Here is a 15,541-nt window from a genome sequence, read left to right as displayed (position 1 = left end):
AGTGACTTATCTTTCTGAGAAAAGAATGCTGTGACTCAGAGAGAAAGCAGAGGAGATAAGGGCAAAAACACCAGTAACAACTAGGGGATTGGTGGGCCCTAGGAAAAACAAGAAACTCTCCATTTGGAGTCCATGTCACCACTACCAATCAAGAGCCTCGGAAACAGCTGTGCTCTGGGATGTGCACTGCAGGATACCAAACAATGATCTGGGAAATCTAGGAACTTCTCCCAGAGCCAGTGAGAAGATACGTCAGCAAGGTGGAGGAATAACTTTAGTATACAACTGGCCTTGTGGCTAGCAAAATACTCATTCCTCACAGAAGAAATTAGACAGAGACATCGTTCCCCTGCTAGGACAGGCTCCCAATCCACTCCTCTCAGGCTTCCAGGTAGATGAACAGAAATGTAAATTTCTATTAACCAGGTCTCTTATGTAATATTTGAAAGGAAAATCTAGTAGTATCCAAGGACAATGAGGTTATTGCAGGTGAATTCATCCACAGGTCTCCAGATGAGATTTCTCCAAGCAGAAGGATAAATAAAAATTTTTAGAAGGTGAAGACAGAAGAAGAGGAGAAGGAGAAAGAAGATGGAGAGGGGGAATAGGAGGAGGAGAAAAGAAGAAAAAGGAAAAACCATACTGGGCCTATGAAATCATTCTGCAACAGAAAGAGGAAAATATAATAGTCAAGATACCAAAAAACAGGCATATAATTTTGGGAAAAACCTGGAAACAGAAGTAAATTTTAATTAAAATTGCACTGTATGTATGAAATTTAATAAAATTTTTAAAAAACAGGTTCTTTGAAACAAGAGACCGAAGATCAGATACTGGGTAACAGACTGAGGTTTGGCTAAGGGTAAGGTAGAAATAAGCAGGGAGCTGGAAGAAATAAAGAAATAAGAAAAGAATAAAAAGAATAAAAGATGTAACAGGAGAATAAAAAATGTAATAGGAGAATAAAAAAATGTAATAGAAGTAAAAACTACAACAATGGTAACGCAATAGAAAAATGAGCAGACAATTTCAACAGACACTTCACAAAAGATGATATCCAGATGGCCAATAAACATAAGAAAAAGTACACAATTTCATTAGTAACCAGAAAAATATAAGTTAAAACCATAATGAGATATCACTACACACTAACAAAACTGCCCAAATAAAAAGAAAGTACCAAGGGTTGTCAAGAAGGTGGAGCACTCCCACACATTATTAGTGGGGGTGTCAATTGGGCATAACTACCTTGGAAGCCTCTTGAGCAGTATCTACCAGGGCTGAACCTAGGGATGCCCTATTACCTGTCCCTCAGAGTGCACCCCTGAATCAGCAGCAACAGTAGCACCTAGGAGTTTGTCAGAAACGCAAAATATCAGACCACACCCAAAACCTGCTGACGCACAATCAGCATTTTACTAAGAGCCCAGGTAATTCACACGCACATTAAAGTTTGAGAAGTGCTGTCCCATAACTCATCCATTCTACTTCAAGGTCATCCATTCCACTCCTAGGTACATGTCCAACAAAAATACATACAAGTGTTCACCAAAAGACATGTACTAGAATGTTCACAGCAGCACTATTTCTAATAGCTGAAAACTGGAAAATGATCCCAACACCAATCAACAATACATACAAAGAAGCCAGACACAGGAGAGTCCTCTATTATTCACTTTATATAAAGTACAAAAACAGGCAAATCTGATCTATACATTAGAAGTCAGAATGGTGGTTAGCCTTTGGGCGGATGGTGGTATACAGTAGTTACCGAAAGGGAACATGAGAGAGGTTTCTGGGGTACTCAAAATGTTCTGTTTCTTAAGACAAATTCCCAGTTACAAAATAAATAAGCCATGGGGATGAAATGTACAGCTTGATGACTATAGTTAATACCGTGACGCGTATCTGAAAGTTGCTAAGAGAGTAGATCTCAAAAGTGACCACAAGAAAGACATTTTTGTAACCATGTATGGTGACGGACGTTAACTAGACTTATCGTGGTGATTATTTTGCCATTAACATATCAAATAAGTACGTCATACACCTATAATGTAATGTTATACGTCAATAACACCTCAAAAAAATGTTTTGTTTCTTAACCTGGCCAATAAGCATATGAATGACGTGCTTCATTAGTCATCTAGGAAATGAGAATTAAACCACAACGACAGACTATTACAAAGACGAGAATACTTAAAATTACAAAAACTGACAATACCAAGAATTAATGAGAATGTAGAGCAACATGGACTATCAAACAGAGCTGGCAGGAAAGCAAAATCACAGACCACTGTGAAAAATAGTACAGCGGTTTCTCATAAAGTTAAATATCCACTTACCTTGCAACCCAGCAGTTCCACTCCTAGGTACTACCCAAGAGAAATTAAAACATATGTCCACACAAAGACTTGCATACAAATGTTCATAGCAGCTTTATTCATAATTGCTCTAAACCAGAAATAACCCAGATATCTACCAACAAGTGAATGCATAAAGAAATTGTGTTACATCCATACAATGAAGCAATAAAAGAGAACGTGATACATGCAACAACATGGACAAGTCTGAAAATACTGTGCTGTATAAAAGAAGCCAGACATGAAAGAGCACATACTATATAATTCCATTTAAAGCAATTGTTAGCAAAGGCAAAACCAATCTGTAGTGACAGAAAGCAGAGCAGAAAGACAGAAAGCGGTTGCCTGGGGATGGAGGTGGGTGGAAATGAGGGAACTTTTGGGAGTAAGACAAATGTTCCATATCATGATTGTGATGGTGGTTTATACAGCTCTGCACATTTATCAAAACTCAGTGAACCCATGAGTACACTTTATTGTATATAAGTTATAATCCTATGAAACTAATTTTTCAAAAAGCCAATGACAAATCAAGAAAAAAGATTTCAACATACATTCAAAGATTTAATATTCTTACTCTAGAGAGAGAATGCCAATAACGCCACCAACAAAACCCCAGTATCCCAATAGAAAATGTAAAGGACGCTGTGGATTTTCAGAACGCTGAAAAGCTTACAGAAACACCTGAGCACTGACAGCTTTCCATTGTAGAAAAAGCAGCAGATGTGAATCCAATGCTTGGAAACAGTCCCTTAATCAGAAGCTAACTGATAAATTTTTCTGGAATGTAACATAAGTCCCAAGTATAAAAGGGCTATGGCTTAGCAAAAAGTGAGTTTTTTCCAGAGCCTGGCAAAAACCAGTGTCATCAGACAACAGGGTTAGGGTGAGATGTGCTGAGATTTACCCTATCTATTGCAGCCATGTGTGGACACCTCACTTCTAACAAGATTCTATTCCCTTTACCAATTAAGCAAGGAACTCAATCTAACTCCACTGTGTATGAACGTGCTTTCTCCTTCCACCCACCTGAAAGGCATCGTTGGCATCAGAAGTGAGACTGACACAGACACACCACCATCCTTGTTAAACAAGTTTGGGAGGAGTTCTGGGAAGGCTGCCTGAGGAAGTCTGGGTGGAGATGAGAGATTAGAGCAGTTATGTGAGTTTTCTTCTGGCCTAGTCATAAGAGTGGAGTTTACAGACTGTTTCCCTACTCTGACAAGTTGAGCCTGATGGATAATTTAAAAGAAGAAGGGCAAGAGAGTCTAAGGCATAATTCACTAGTACCTCACCAACTAAAGGGGTGAGGCTAAACACAGATTGCCAGTGGGAGCTGAAAACCCGGGGAGATGGGGCAGTATAGTGGAGGATCCCCTCACATGCCTCTCAGACGAGTACTCAGCAGCTTTTCAGGCCAGTAACACATAAGAGCTGAAGTTATTTGGATGTGGGAAAGTACAAAAATACAGCAGCGAAATGCTTAAACCCTTGCTAACCCAACTCTCTCTGAGGAGAGATAACAACACAAAAAAGTGGTATTAATTGATGCCAATGGTTTTAAATGTGGGAAGGGTGATAACAAAGTTATGAAGAACTTTGTCTTCCTTGATCCTTCCTGAAAAAGTGGCCAAAGACTGGTTCTAATTTAAAGAGTTGAACTATGTGAATAACTTGATTTGAAAAGTTTGTGCTCTTTCCTCTCAGAAAATTCTGAAGTTGAGACTGTGATTTGAACAAATATTTTTTAAACCAACTGGGTTAAAATCAGCGTTTGAAGATTCCAGAGTTCACTTAAATAGGAATATAACATTTTCACTGGTAAACAGTAATGCGATTTCTTTTGGAAGACTATTTGGACTGAGTGTGAAAAGGAAAACAAAACAAAGACCATGAACCCCACCGTTTCCAGAATGACCCATGTTTGCCCAAAAAAGAGAATTAAAATTATATCAAGGCAATTTAACTTCTGAGTTTCAGACATAATTTTATTTAGGTGAAGACACCTTGGGGGATCAGAACAAACTGAGATAAAAAGGTGTGGCTGGAAATAGAGGCTGAAGTCTTAGGAAACAATTTCCCCACTTGGATATCTTTAGAACCTCGGCTTGAGACTTTAGCTTCTGAGACTTCTGAGTTGAGAAAGGAGATGCTGATAAAAAGGTGGATCTTTATAGTTACTATTATAAACAGAATATGTTTTTAAATTTAAAGAAATATCCCAAAAGGAGTTATGAATTCTACACTTTTAAAAAAGGGTTTGAGATAGAGGAAGTGGATGGCAGCCTATTAAAGAGAAAGTACACTATGATTGGAAGCTCCAGCACAAGGAGGGGAAGAGCCCAGTAAAACTGAACAGGCAGCAAAAAAAGTGGGTGGCAGAAGCAATGTTATACTTAAAGGTAACCGGTGAGGGTACAGTAAGGTGCAGAGCTCCATGTCAGAAAAGTCATGCCTTCGTGTCCCCACCGTAAAAAGCGCTCACAGTGCTCATCCTGCACCTAGCCCATGCTGAAAGAAGAAACAAGGGTGAAGAAGAAAATGTGTGTCTCTGTGTTGTATGTTTGGAGAGGTATTATAGCTAAAAACAAACAAACAATAATACAACTCAACAACAACACCTTCCCTGCCCCCAGAACCCAATCAGAAAATAGGCAAGGACTTGAATAGACATTTCTCCCCAGAAGATATACAAATGGCTAATAAACATATGAAAAGATGCTTCACTAATCATTAGGGAAATGCAAATCAAAACCACAATAAGATACCACTGCACACCCATTATAATGGCTACGATTAAACAAAAGACAAGAAATAACAAGCATTGGTAAGGATTTGAAAAACTGGAACCCTTGTGCACCGTGCAGCCACTGTGGAAAAAAGTACGGCAGTTTCCCAAAAATTTAAAAATAGACTTACCATAAGATCCAACAATCCCACGTCTGGGTAGATACCCAAAAGAACTGAAAGCAGAGTCTCAGAGATATTTGTACACCCATGTCCACAACAGCATTAATCACAATAGGTAAAAGGTGGAAACAACCCAAGTGTCAACTGACAGATGAATAGATAAACAAAATGTGGTTTATACACAAAATAGAATATTATTCAGCCTTAAAAAGGAAGGAAATTCTGACACATGCTATAACATGGATGAACATTGTGGACATTATGCTAAATGAAATAAGCCAGTCATAAAAAGACAAATACTGTATGATTCCATGTGTATGAGGTACCTAGAGTAGTCACACTCATAAAGACAGAAAGTAGAATGGTTGTTGCCAGGTGCTGGGCTAGGAAGGGGGCATGGGGAGTTAATTGTTTAATGGATACAGAGTTTTAGTTCTGCAAAATGAAAAGAATTCTGGAGACAGACGGTGGAGATGGCTGGACAACAATGTGAATGTACTTAATATCTCTGAATTGTACACTTGGAAATAGTTAAGATGGTAAGTTTAATGTATATTTTACTATAATTAAAAACAAATTTTAAAAGCCCAAAATAGCCAATGGAGAATCTGTTCAAAATGCCAAGACTGGAAAGGGGAAGCCAGCCGAGCCTAAGTCCAAGGTAGATAGAGGATGGAGCCAAGGTCTCCCTGTCTTCTTGCTATACCAACCCTTTGAAAGAAACAACAAGAGAATAGAAAGGCCTAGTGGTGGGTCTGCATGGAGCCTTCTGGCAGTGACATCCTCACTTGAATGCAGATGCTAACCGAACAAGCAAAATGGAAACCTATGGTATTACTGGACACCAAACTACAGTTTAACCTGAAGCATTAAGTTCCCACAGACTTCAGAGGAAGTGGCAATCACAGAACTACAAACTTTAAGGGAAATTAAGTTTAAAAAGCTGCCCAGGTCCAAGCAGAAAGCCCAAAGCCTTGTTGACCTATTTGGATTTCTACAAAAACATATCACACAGGGAGCTGTTACCGGGCCCCAGCCATCAGTTTCTCCGAGAGAAATGATTTCGGTTGTGCAGTTTCCATAAAAATTTGATAGTACAAATATAGCACATTTTAATCCATGCCAACAATTGGATTCTCTACTAAAACAAAGTGGACAAAACTTTCCATGTCCATCCGGTCCCTACCTTTTATGGGAAAAATTCTAAAAATATATCACAACCCAGATTAATATGAGGGGAGAGGGTGTAATACCAACATAAATTGGCAATTAAAATATATTATAATCCAAATGTGTTTGCTATTCTATGTGTTGGTTCTTGTGGAATCCAGAAAATACTGTGAATACATTGTATGACTGATGAAAATTATTCTTTGAGGGGTAAAATGTTTCTTAAACACGTATTCTTTTTTATCACACTTATACATGTACATAATTTAAAAAATCAAATACTTCTACAATAAAAATTAACTCAGTAAGAACTGATATTTTAAAAATTTATTACATCAACAGAATTAAAGAAACAAAAAACACCTCGGGGCCGGCTCTGTGGCCGAGTGGTTAAGTTCGTGAGCTCTGCTGTGGCGGCCCAGGGTTTGGATCCTGAGCGCGGAAATGGCACCACTCGTCAGGCCACGTTGAGGCGGCGTCCCACATCCCACAACTAGAAGGACGTGCAACTAAGATATACAACTGTGTACAGGGTGGGTTTGGGGAGATAAAGCAGAAAAAAAAAAAAGATTGGCAACAGTTGTTAGCCCAGGTGCCAATCTTTGAAAAAAAAAAGAAAAGAAAAAACATCTCAATAGATGCAGAAAAAGCATTCAATAAAATTCAACGCCTCTTCATGATTAAAACCTCTCAGAATAGAAAGAAACTTCCTCAATATCATAGAGGGTATCTGCAGAAACCCTACAGCTCACATTATACTCATGGGTGAGAAGACCAAATGCTTTCCCCCTAAGATCCAGAACAAGGCAAGGATGTCAATTCTCACTATTTCTACTCAGCATTGTAAAGGATGAACTAGCCAGTGTAATTGAGGGGAAAAGGCTGGGGCGGGTGACGTAGGGACAGTGTATAGATTGTAGAGGAAGAATGTACAACTGTCTATTCACAAACAACAGATCATCTATGTAAAAAATCTTAAAGAATCCACAAAAATCTGTAGAACTAATAAATGAGTTTAGCAAGATCACAGGATACAAGGTCAACATGAAAACCATCAATGTGTTTTTCCATACTAGCAACAAACAATTAGATGTTGAAATTTATAAAATTATATTTACAATAACATAAAACTATAAAGTACTAGTGGATAAATTTAACTAAACATGTGCAAGACTTATTGTGAAAACTACAAAACACTGCTGAGAGAAAGTATATAAATGGAATAAACAAAAGATAGAAATAAATGGAGAGTTGTAACATGAAGACTCAATATTAGGATGTCAATTCTCCCCAAAATAGGTTATAGATTCAAAGCAAGCCCCAACAAAACCCCAGCAGACTTTTTTGTAGGAAAGTTGAGTCTAAAATTTATACAGAAATGCAAATGACCCAGGATAGCCAAAACAACTTTGACAAAGAACACAGTTGGAGGAATTATACTACTTGATTTCAAAAGATACAACAAAGTTAATGTAATCAATACAGTGTGTTGCTGGAGCAAGGATAAACACATAGGTCAAGAGAAGAGAAAGAGTTTCCAGAAGTAGATCCATACATACATAGTAAACTGATTTTCAACACAGGTACCAGGGTAATTCAATGAGGAAAAGCTAGTCTTTTCAATAAATGGTGCTGGAACAATTGTTATCTACATACAAAAAAATTAACCCAGACTCTTAACTCTCACCATATATTAAAAGTTAACTCAGGGCCGGGCCGGTGGCGCAGCAGTTAAGTGCACATGTTCCACTTCGGCGGCCTGGGGTTCATCGGTTCGGATTCCGGGTGCAGACATGGCACCGCTCACCAAGCCGTGCTGTGGCAGGCATCCCACATATAAAGTGGAGGAAGATGGGCACAGATGTTAGCTCAGGGCCAGTCTTCTTCAGCAAAAAGAGGAGGATTGGCAGATGTTAGCTCAGGGCTGAGCTTCTTCAAAAAAAAAAAAACTCAATGGTTCCAAAAGTAGATTCCCTAAGACCATGACTATATTCCATAATACAGTAAACTTTTTTCAATACCACATTGCTTTAATTGAGGGGAAGAAGGGACTCTATACAAAATAATAACAAATATTAATGTTATTAAGTAATATTAAAAATTTATAATGAACCATATTCCTAAATGTAAGAGCTAAAACTACAGAACTTCTAGAATAAAAGAGAAAAATATCATCGCAATCTTGGAGTAGATAATTTCTTAAGTAGCATACAAAAAGCATAAGCTATAAGAGGAAAAAATTGGACTTCATCAAAATTTTAGGCTTCTGCTCTTCAAAATGAAAGAAATGAAAAGGCAAGCCACAGACTGAGAGAAATATTTGCAGGACACATTTCTGGTAAAAGACCTGTAATCAAGGCCAGCCCTGGTGGCCTAGTGGTTAAGCTCAGCACCCTCTGCTTCAGTCACCTGGGTTCAGTTCCCGGGCATGGACCTACACTGACTTGTCTGTCAGTGGCCATGCTGTCGTGGCGGCTCACATACAAAAACAGGAAGACTGGCAATGGATGTTAGCTCAGGGCAAATCTTCCTCAGCAAAAAAAAAAAAAAAAAAAAGACCTGTAATCAGAATAAGAACTCTCATGATTCAAATATAATAAGACAACTCAAAAATAGTTAAAAGAGAGCAACATCAGCAGCATGGCTGAGTGAGCTGTTCCCTTAGGTTCTCCCTCCTAAGATACAACAAAAACAACATTCATTAACCAACAGAGGACATACACACCACGCAATATATCTGACAGATCCACGCAGCCATCCGCGTGAAGGTGGGGGTGCTGGATCCCCAGGGAGGCAGTGGAAGGAGGTAAGCAGATTTCCTCCCCTCCCCAGTGGCAGTAATCTAGGGCACAGGACCTTGCATGGCAGCTGACATGTGACTCTGAGAGGAGAAGGGGGGAAAGGCAGCCGTTAGTAGGAACACTTTCGCTCTCAGAGTTGCTTCCCAGCCTGCAGGAACACTCCACTCTAAGGCAGCTAAGCCACTTCGGGGGTGCCCCCACCAATCCAAACACCAGGGAGTGCAGAGCAGGAGCGCGGGTAGGAAAGAAGGCACCCCCTCCCCCTAATCCTGCCTGGCACACCAGCTCGGCCAGTTGGCCAGGGCAGGGGATCCCCACCAGAGCACCTATGCCTGTGTGTGTGAAGTGGTGGTGACCAGACACAGACAGCCCGATGAGCACAACTGCCAGGGGTTGTGGTGTTCTTAGAAAAAACAGCTCCTGCCCTCCCCCAGTGGTGGCAGGTGGAATCTGTGACCAGATACTACCACTATGTGATGGCAAAGGTCCACCCCACCAAACAGCACGAAGAAATACATTAACACTTCAGACCAGAAGGAAAATGACAAGTATCCAGAAACCAATCCTGAAGTCACAGACACTTACAATCTAAATGACAGAGAATTCAAAATAGTTATCATAAAGAAACTCAACAAGATACAAGAAAACTCAGACAGACAGTTCAATGAACTCATGAATAAAATTAATGACCAGAGGAAATTCATCACAAAAGAGATTGAAACTCTAAAAAAAACAAACACAAACGTTGGAGATAAAGAACACAAATGAATGAGATTTAAAAAAAAATCAGGGGGCCAGTCCAGTGGCGTAGTGGTTAAGTTCACAGCTCCACTTCAGCGGCCCGGGGTTCACAGGTTCAGATCCCAGACACAGACCTTCACCACTCATCAAGCCACACTGTGGCGGTATCCCACATAAAACAGAGGAAGACTGGCACAGATGTTAGTTCAGTGACAATCTTCATCAAGCAAAAAGAGGAAGATTGGCAACAGATGTTAGCTCAGGGCCAACCTTCCTCATGCACAGACAAAAAATCTGGAATCCTTAAATAACAGCGCTGACATTATGGAGAAGAGAATTAGTAAGTCAGAGGACAGAAATATAGAAATGCTTCAGGTAGAGGAGGAGAGAGAACTAAGACTAAAAAGAAATGAAGAAATTCTCCATGAAATATCTGACTCAATTAGGAAATGCAACATAAGGATTACAGGTATTCCAGAGGAAGAAGAGAGGGAGAAAGAAGCAGAAAGCTTGTTGAAAGAAATAACAGCTGAGAATTCCCTAAATCTGGGGAAAGAGCTAGAATTACATGTAAATGAAGCTAATAGAACCCCTAATTACATCAATGTAAAACGTCCTTCTCCTAGGGATACATTAGTAAAACTGGCAAAAGTCAATGACAAAGAAAAAATATTACAGGCAGCAAGGCAGAAGAAAAGACCTACAAAGGGACCCCTATCAGGCTTTCAGTAGATTTCTCAGCAGAAACCTTAATATAGGTTAAAGGAGAGAGTGGAATGATATATGCAAAATACTGAAAAAACTTTCAGCCAAGAATACTCTATCCAGCGAAACTATCCTTCAGATATGATGGAGAAATAAAAACTTTCCCAGGCAGACAAAAGCTGAGGGAGTTCATCACCACAAGAGCCCCCGCCAAAAGAAATGATCAAGAAGGCCCTCATATCTAGAAAAAAAAAGAAAAAAGAAAGGATTGACAAAGCCTTGAACAAGGAGATAGACACAGTCAGAAAATTGCAGCTCTCTATCAAAACAGATTAGCAAACACTTATTTATAACATTAAAGATAGAGGGAAGGAAAGCATCAAAAATAGCTATAATCAGGGGCTTGCCTGGTGGCATAGCCGTTAAGTTTGTGTGTTCCACTTCAGTGGCCTGAGATTCGGTGGTTTGGATCCTGGGCGCAGACCTACGCACCACTTATCAAGCCACGCTGTGGCAGGCGTCCCATGTATAAAATAGAGGAAGATGGGCATGGATGTTAGAGTCAATCTTCTTCAGCAAAAAGAGGAGTATTGGTGGCAGATGTTAGTTCGGGGCTAATCTTCCTCAAAAAATAAAAATAAATAAATAGGGGCCGGCACCATGGCCGAGTGGTTGGGTTTGCACACTCTGCTTCAGCAGCCCAGGGTTTCACCAGTTCGGATCCTGGGCACGGACATGGCACTACTCATTGGGCCATGCTGGGGCAGCATCCCATATGCTGTGGCTAGAAGGACCCACAACTAAAAATACACAACTATGTACTGGAGGGGTTTGGGGAGAAAAAGGAAAAAATAAAATCTTAAATAAATAAATAAAATTAAAAAATAGCTATAAATCACTTCATTTTAATCACAAACTCACAACACAAAATGGAATAAGTTGTGACAACAATAACTTAGATGGGGAAGAGGAAAGGGAATGAACCTGCTTAGACTAAGGAAATAACAGGCTATCAGAAAATGGACCATCTCATCTATGAGACCTTTTATACAAACCTCATGGTAATCACTAAACAAAAAATCCCAACAGAGACATAAAGGATAAATAAAGAGAAAACTGAGAAAACCATCACAGAAAATCACCAAACTGAACTGGCAGTCAGAAATACATGCGATGAGAAACAAGGGAAATACAGAGTAACCGGAAAACAAGTGATAATATGGCAGCATTAAACCCTCATATATCAATAATCACTCTAAATGTAAATGTACTGAATTCTCCAATCAAAAGACACAGAGTGGCAGGACGGATTAAAAAACAAGACCCAACAATACGTTGCCTCCAGGAAACACATCTCAGCTCTAAAGACAAACACAGGCTCAGAATGAAGGGATGGAAGACAATACTCCAAGCAAATGGCAAACAAAAGAAAGCAGGTGTTGCCATACTTATATCAGACAAAGCAGACTTCAAAATAAAAAAGGTAATGAGAGACAAAGAGGGGCAGTTTATAATGATAAAAGGGACACTCCATCAAGAGGACATAATACTTATAAATATATATGCACCTAACACAAGAGCACCAAAGTACATAAAGCAACTATGAACAGACCTAAAAGGAGAAATTAACAGCAAGAAAAATGGTTAAAAGATATGAAGAGACACTTCACCAGTGAGGTATACAAATGGGAAATAAACATATGAAAAGATGTTCAATATCATTAGTCATTAAGGGAATGCAAATTAAACCACCATGAAATACACACCCACTAGAATAGTTAAACTTAAAAAGACTGACAATACCAAATGTTGGTGAGGATGTGGAACAACAGGAACCCTCACACATTGCTTGTGGGAATGCAACTTTGGAAAACAATTTTGCAGTTTCTTATAAAGTTAAACATAGATTTCCCATATGACCCAGCAACAGGTCCTCTCTAGGGAATTTACCAAAGAAAAATGAAAATACATGTACATACAAGGGCTTGTATACAAATGTTTATAACAGCATCATCCATAACAGCCAAAAAACGGAAACAATCCGAATGTCTATCAAAAGTTGAATGGATAAGCAAATTAGGTTTATCCATAAAATGGAGTACTATTCAGTAGTAAAAAGGAATGAACAATATAGATGAATCTCGAAAGCATTATGCTAAGTGGAAGAAGCCAGACACAAAAGACCACCTATTACATGACTTCATTTATAAGAAATGCTAGAAAAGGCAAAACTATGGTGACAGAAAGCAGATCAGTGGTTTGCTAGGTGCCAATGATGGGCAGACCGACTGACTGCAAAGGGGCACAGGGAAACTTTTCGGGTTTATTGAAATCTTCTATATCATGATTGTCGTGGTGGTTATATGAGTACATACATTTATCAAAATACATCAAATCAAACACTTAAAATTAGTGAATTTTATTTTACGTAAATTATACCTCAATAAGGTGATTTAAAAAAATTTTTAAAGATTTAAAAAAATATTCAATATCTAAGTTATATACATATATAACATGTACAAATTATAGTTACCTTTATATTTCTCAGTAGTGGGTGTCTTGGAATTTGATAAACTTAGTTTGGTAAATGCAGTGCAAAAATCATCCCATGTATGATACAAAGAAACCTCCACCAGTTTGTAACAACATTTACCAACTGGGGCAAACCGATGGCACAAAGACTAAGCACAGTGGCCCCCTATGTCTGAGGAAGCCAAACTGCATAAATGTCACCATTCAGCAAAGACTCACAATACTGACAGGGAGAACTAGCTGTGTGCTAGGTATCCCTTAGTCCACTGTCTGGAATATTCTTCATTTGCAGGTGAAGAAGAAATCTCATCTCTTGCAACTGAAACAAGCCCTAACAGTACAACTCATGCTGCAGTTTTAAAAGTCACGAGGAACACAAAGATGACTTTGCAGGTTACCTCACACTCAAAGATAAGGCTATATTCCACTTAAACGGAGAGATGAATCATCACAACGTAAAACTGTGAGATGCTGCCATCAGACTATAATAGAACATGTAAGGGATTCACCAAAAATTCATGTCTTTTGAATATATTTGACCTTCTATTGCTGTTTCTCCCCATTAGAATGATGAAACTCCATAATGACAGGGATTTTTGTCTTTGCTGTTCACTGCTATATTCCTAGCACCTAGAACAATGCCTAGCATATAGTAATTGCTCAATAAATATTTGTTAAATTAATAAATTATGCCCTCATAGATATTCAGTAAATATTTGTACAAGTTTATTATGTCTATGTAGACATTATTCACAGCTAAATGATGTAATACTCTTCCATTACATTTACTTTCTTGTATTCAGAATAAAGAACAAATGCATCTCTATAAAATTAGGGTTTTAGAGAGGGCTATATCAATAAAACCACGTGTCAAGTTCTCTTTCAGCTATTTCCTTAAACCTATTCTTCTGGATATGCTCTTTCTTCTGGATACACTATCTGGAAAACCCTCCACACATTTCTCTATAAATCTGGCCTGTCTTCAGCCTCATCTCCCCAGTTAAGAATCCTTTATAATACCAGTTAATCTCGACCGTTTGATCCACTTTGACTTCCAACAAAACTCTAAATCCCTTTAGGGCAGGCAATATTCAGTACGTTTTTGTATTTCCTACTGTTAAAGAACATTTGATAAATGTTTAATTTGTTGAACGTGATGAATTTTAGTGGGACTGAAGAAGCTCGAGGATACAAAAATTAATGTAAAGCTATGAAAATAAAGAAATATATTTTCATATTAAACTATATGCATAAAACTTACCAGTAGTGTCTGTCCTTGGGAAATGAAGAAATGACCTGATATAACTATGGTGAGAACAAGATAACCAGATTCTTCATTGGACTCAAAAACCTTGAAAAAGAGAGACAGAGAAATATGCATAAGACAATAAATTTCAGTGATACTAATAAACTTATAATACTGATAAGCAAAGTATTTTCTTACATTGATCTTCCTGTTCCAAATTTTCTCTTTCCTTTCATTTAATCTGTAATGATTCCCTTACAGTTTCAAGTGTCTCTTCATAGAAGGCTAACAGACAAGCTTTTTAAAAATATAATTAAAACTGATGTTTTGAAACAAAAGAATACCAGATTAAGAATCAATACATGTGGGGTCTGAGCCAACCACTTTTCAGTTATGTTTTAATAAATCATTAATTCTCTCTGAGCCTCAATTTCCTTTCTGTAAGATGGGGATAATGCCTTACAGGGTTGCTATGAGACTTCAGAATCCTAATTTCTTCAGTTATATAATCCATTTTCATAACCCCTAAAACCTGCTACTTTTCTTTGCATGAGCTCTAATTTGTCAACGTTATTCCTAAAATATGGTGCCCCAAACTGACCATAACACTCTTTGTGTGGTCTAATTACCTCCTGCTGCTTGCAGTAGTGGAGCCTATGATCACATTAACCTTTTGAGGAGGTAGTCCGATCGAAGAGTTTGGTCTTATATCAATAAAACCTCCTGAAACTTCATCATCTATGTTGGTAAATCATACCTTTGCTTTCTTCATCTCAACCTAAATGTAAGACCTTGGACTTACCCCATTATATTTTATCTTGTTAGATATGGTCTATAGCTGTGGAGAGGAGTTGAGGCAATTAAACCAAAACGTCAGGGAGCACATGACTAATAGATAATTAAAGCGGGATTTGGGTCTTAAGTGACTACCCTGTATAGGTAGCTTTAATATCATTAATAAACACTGTAAGGTAAACATGCTTGTATAAATAAGACGAAATTATAGACTCACCTTAATGTTCAAAGCTCAAAATAATTAACACTTACCTAACTCAACTTAAGTACATTTTTACATG

General features: G+C 38.4%; 1 protein-coding gene across 1 annotated transcript in view; it reads right to left on the bottom strand.

Annotated features, from left to right (window-relative positions):
• LOC124236442 (meiotic recombination protein REC114-like) overlaps nucleotides 1–15,541 on the bottom strand; it is an 88,867-nt gene that overhangs the window by 50,841 nt on the left and 22,485 nt on the right. The window contains exon 2 of the mRNA XM_046655449.1: nucleotides 14,481–14,570. Coding sequence (XP_046511405.1) covers nucleotides 14,481–14,570 — 90 coding nt within the window. The remainder of the gene's footprint in view (nucleotides 1–14,480; nucleotides 14,571–15,541) is intronic.

This window comes from Equus quagga, chromosome 2, assembly GCF_021613505.1.
Source record: "Equus quagga isolate Etosha38 chromosome 2, UCLA_HA_Equagga_1.0, whole genome shotgun sequence".
NCBI classification, from domain to species: domain Eukaryota; kingdom Metazoa; phylum Chordata; class Mammalia; order Perissodactyla; family Equidae; genus Equus; species Equus quagga.
This window is presented reverse-complemented; position numbering and strand designations above follow the sequence as displayed.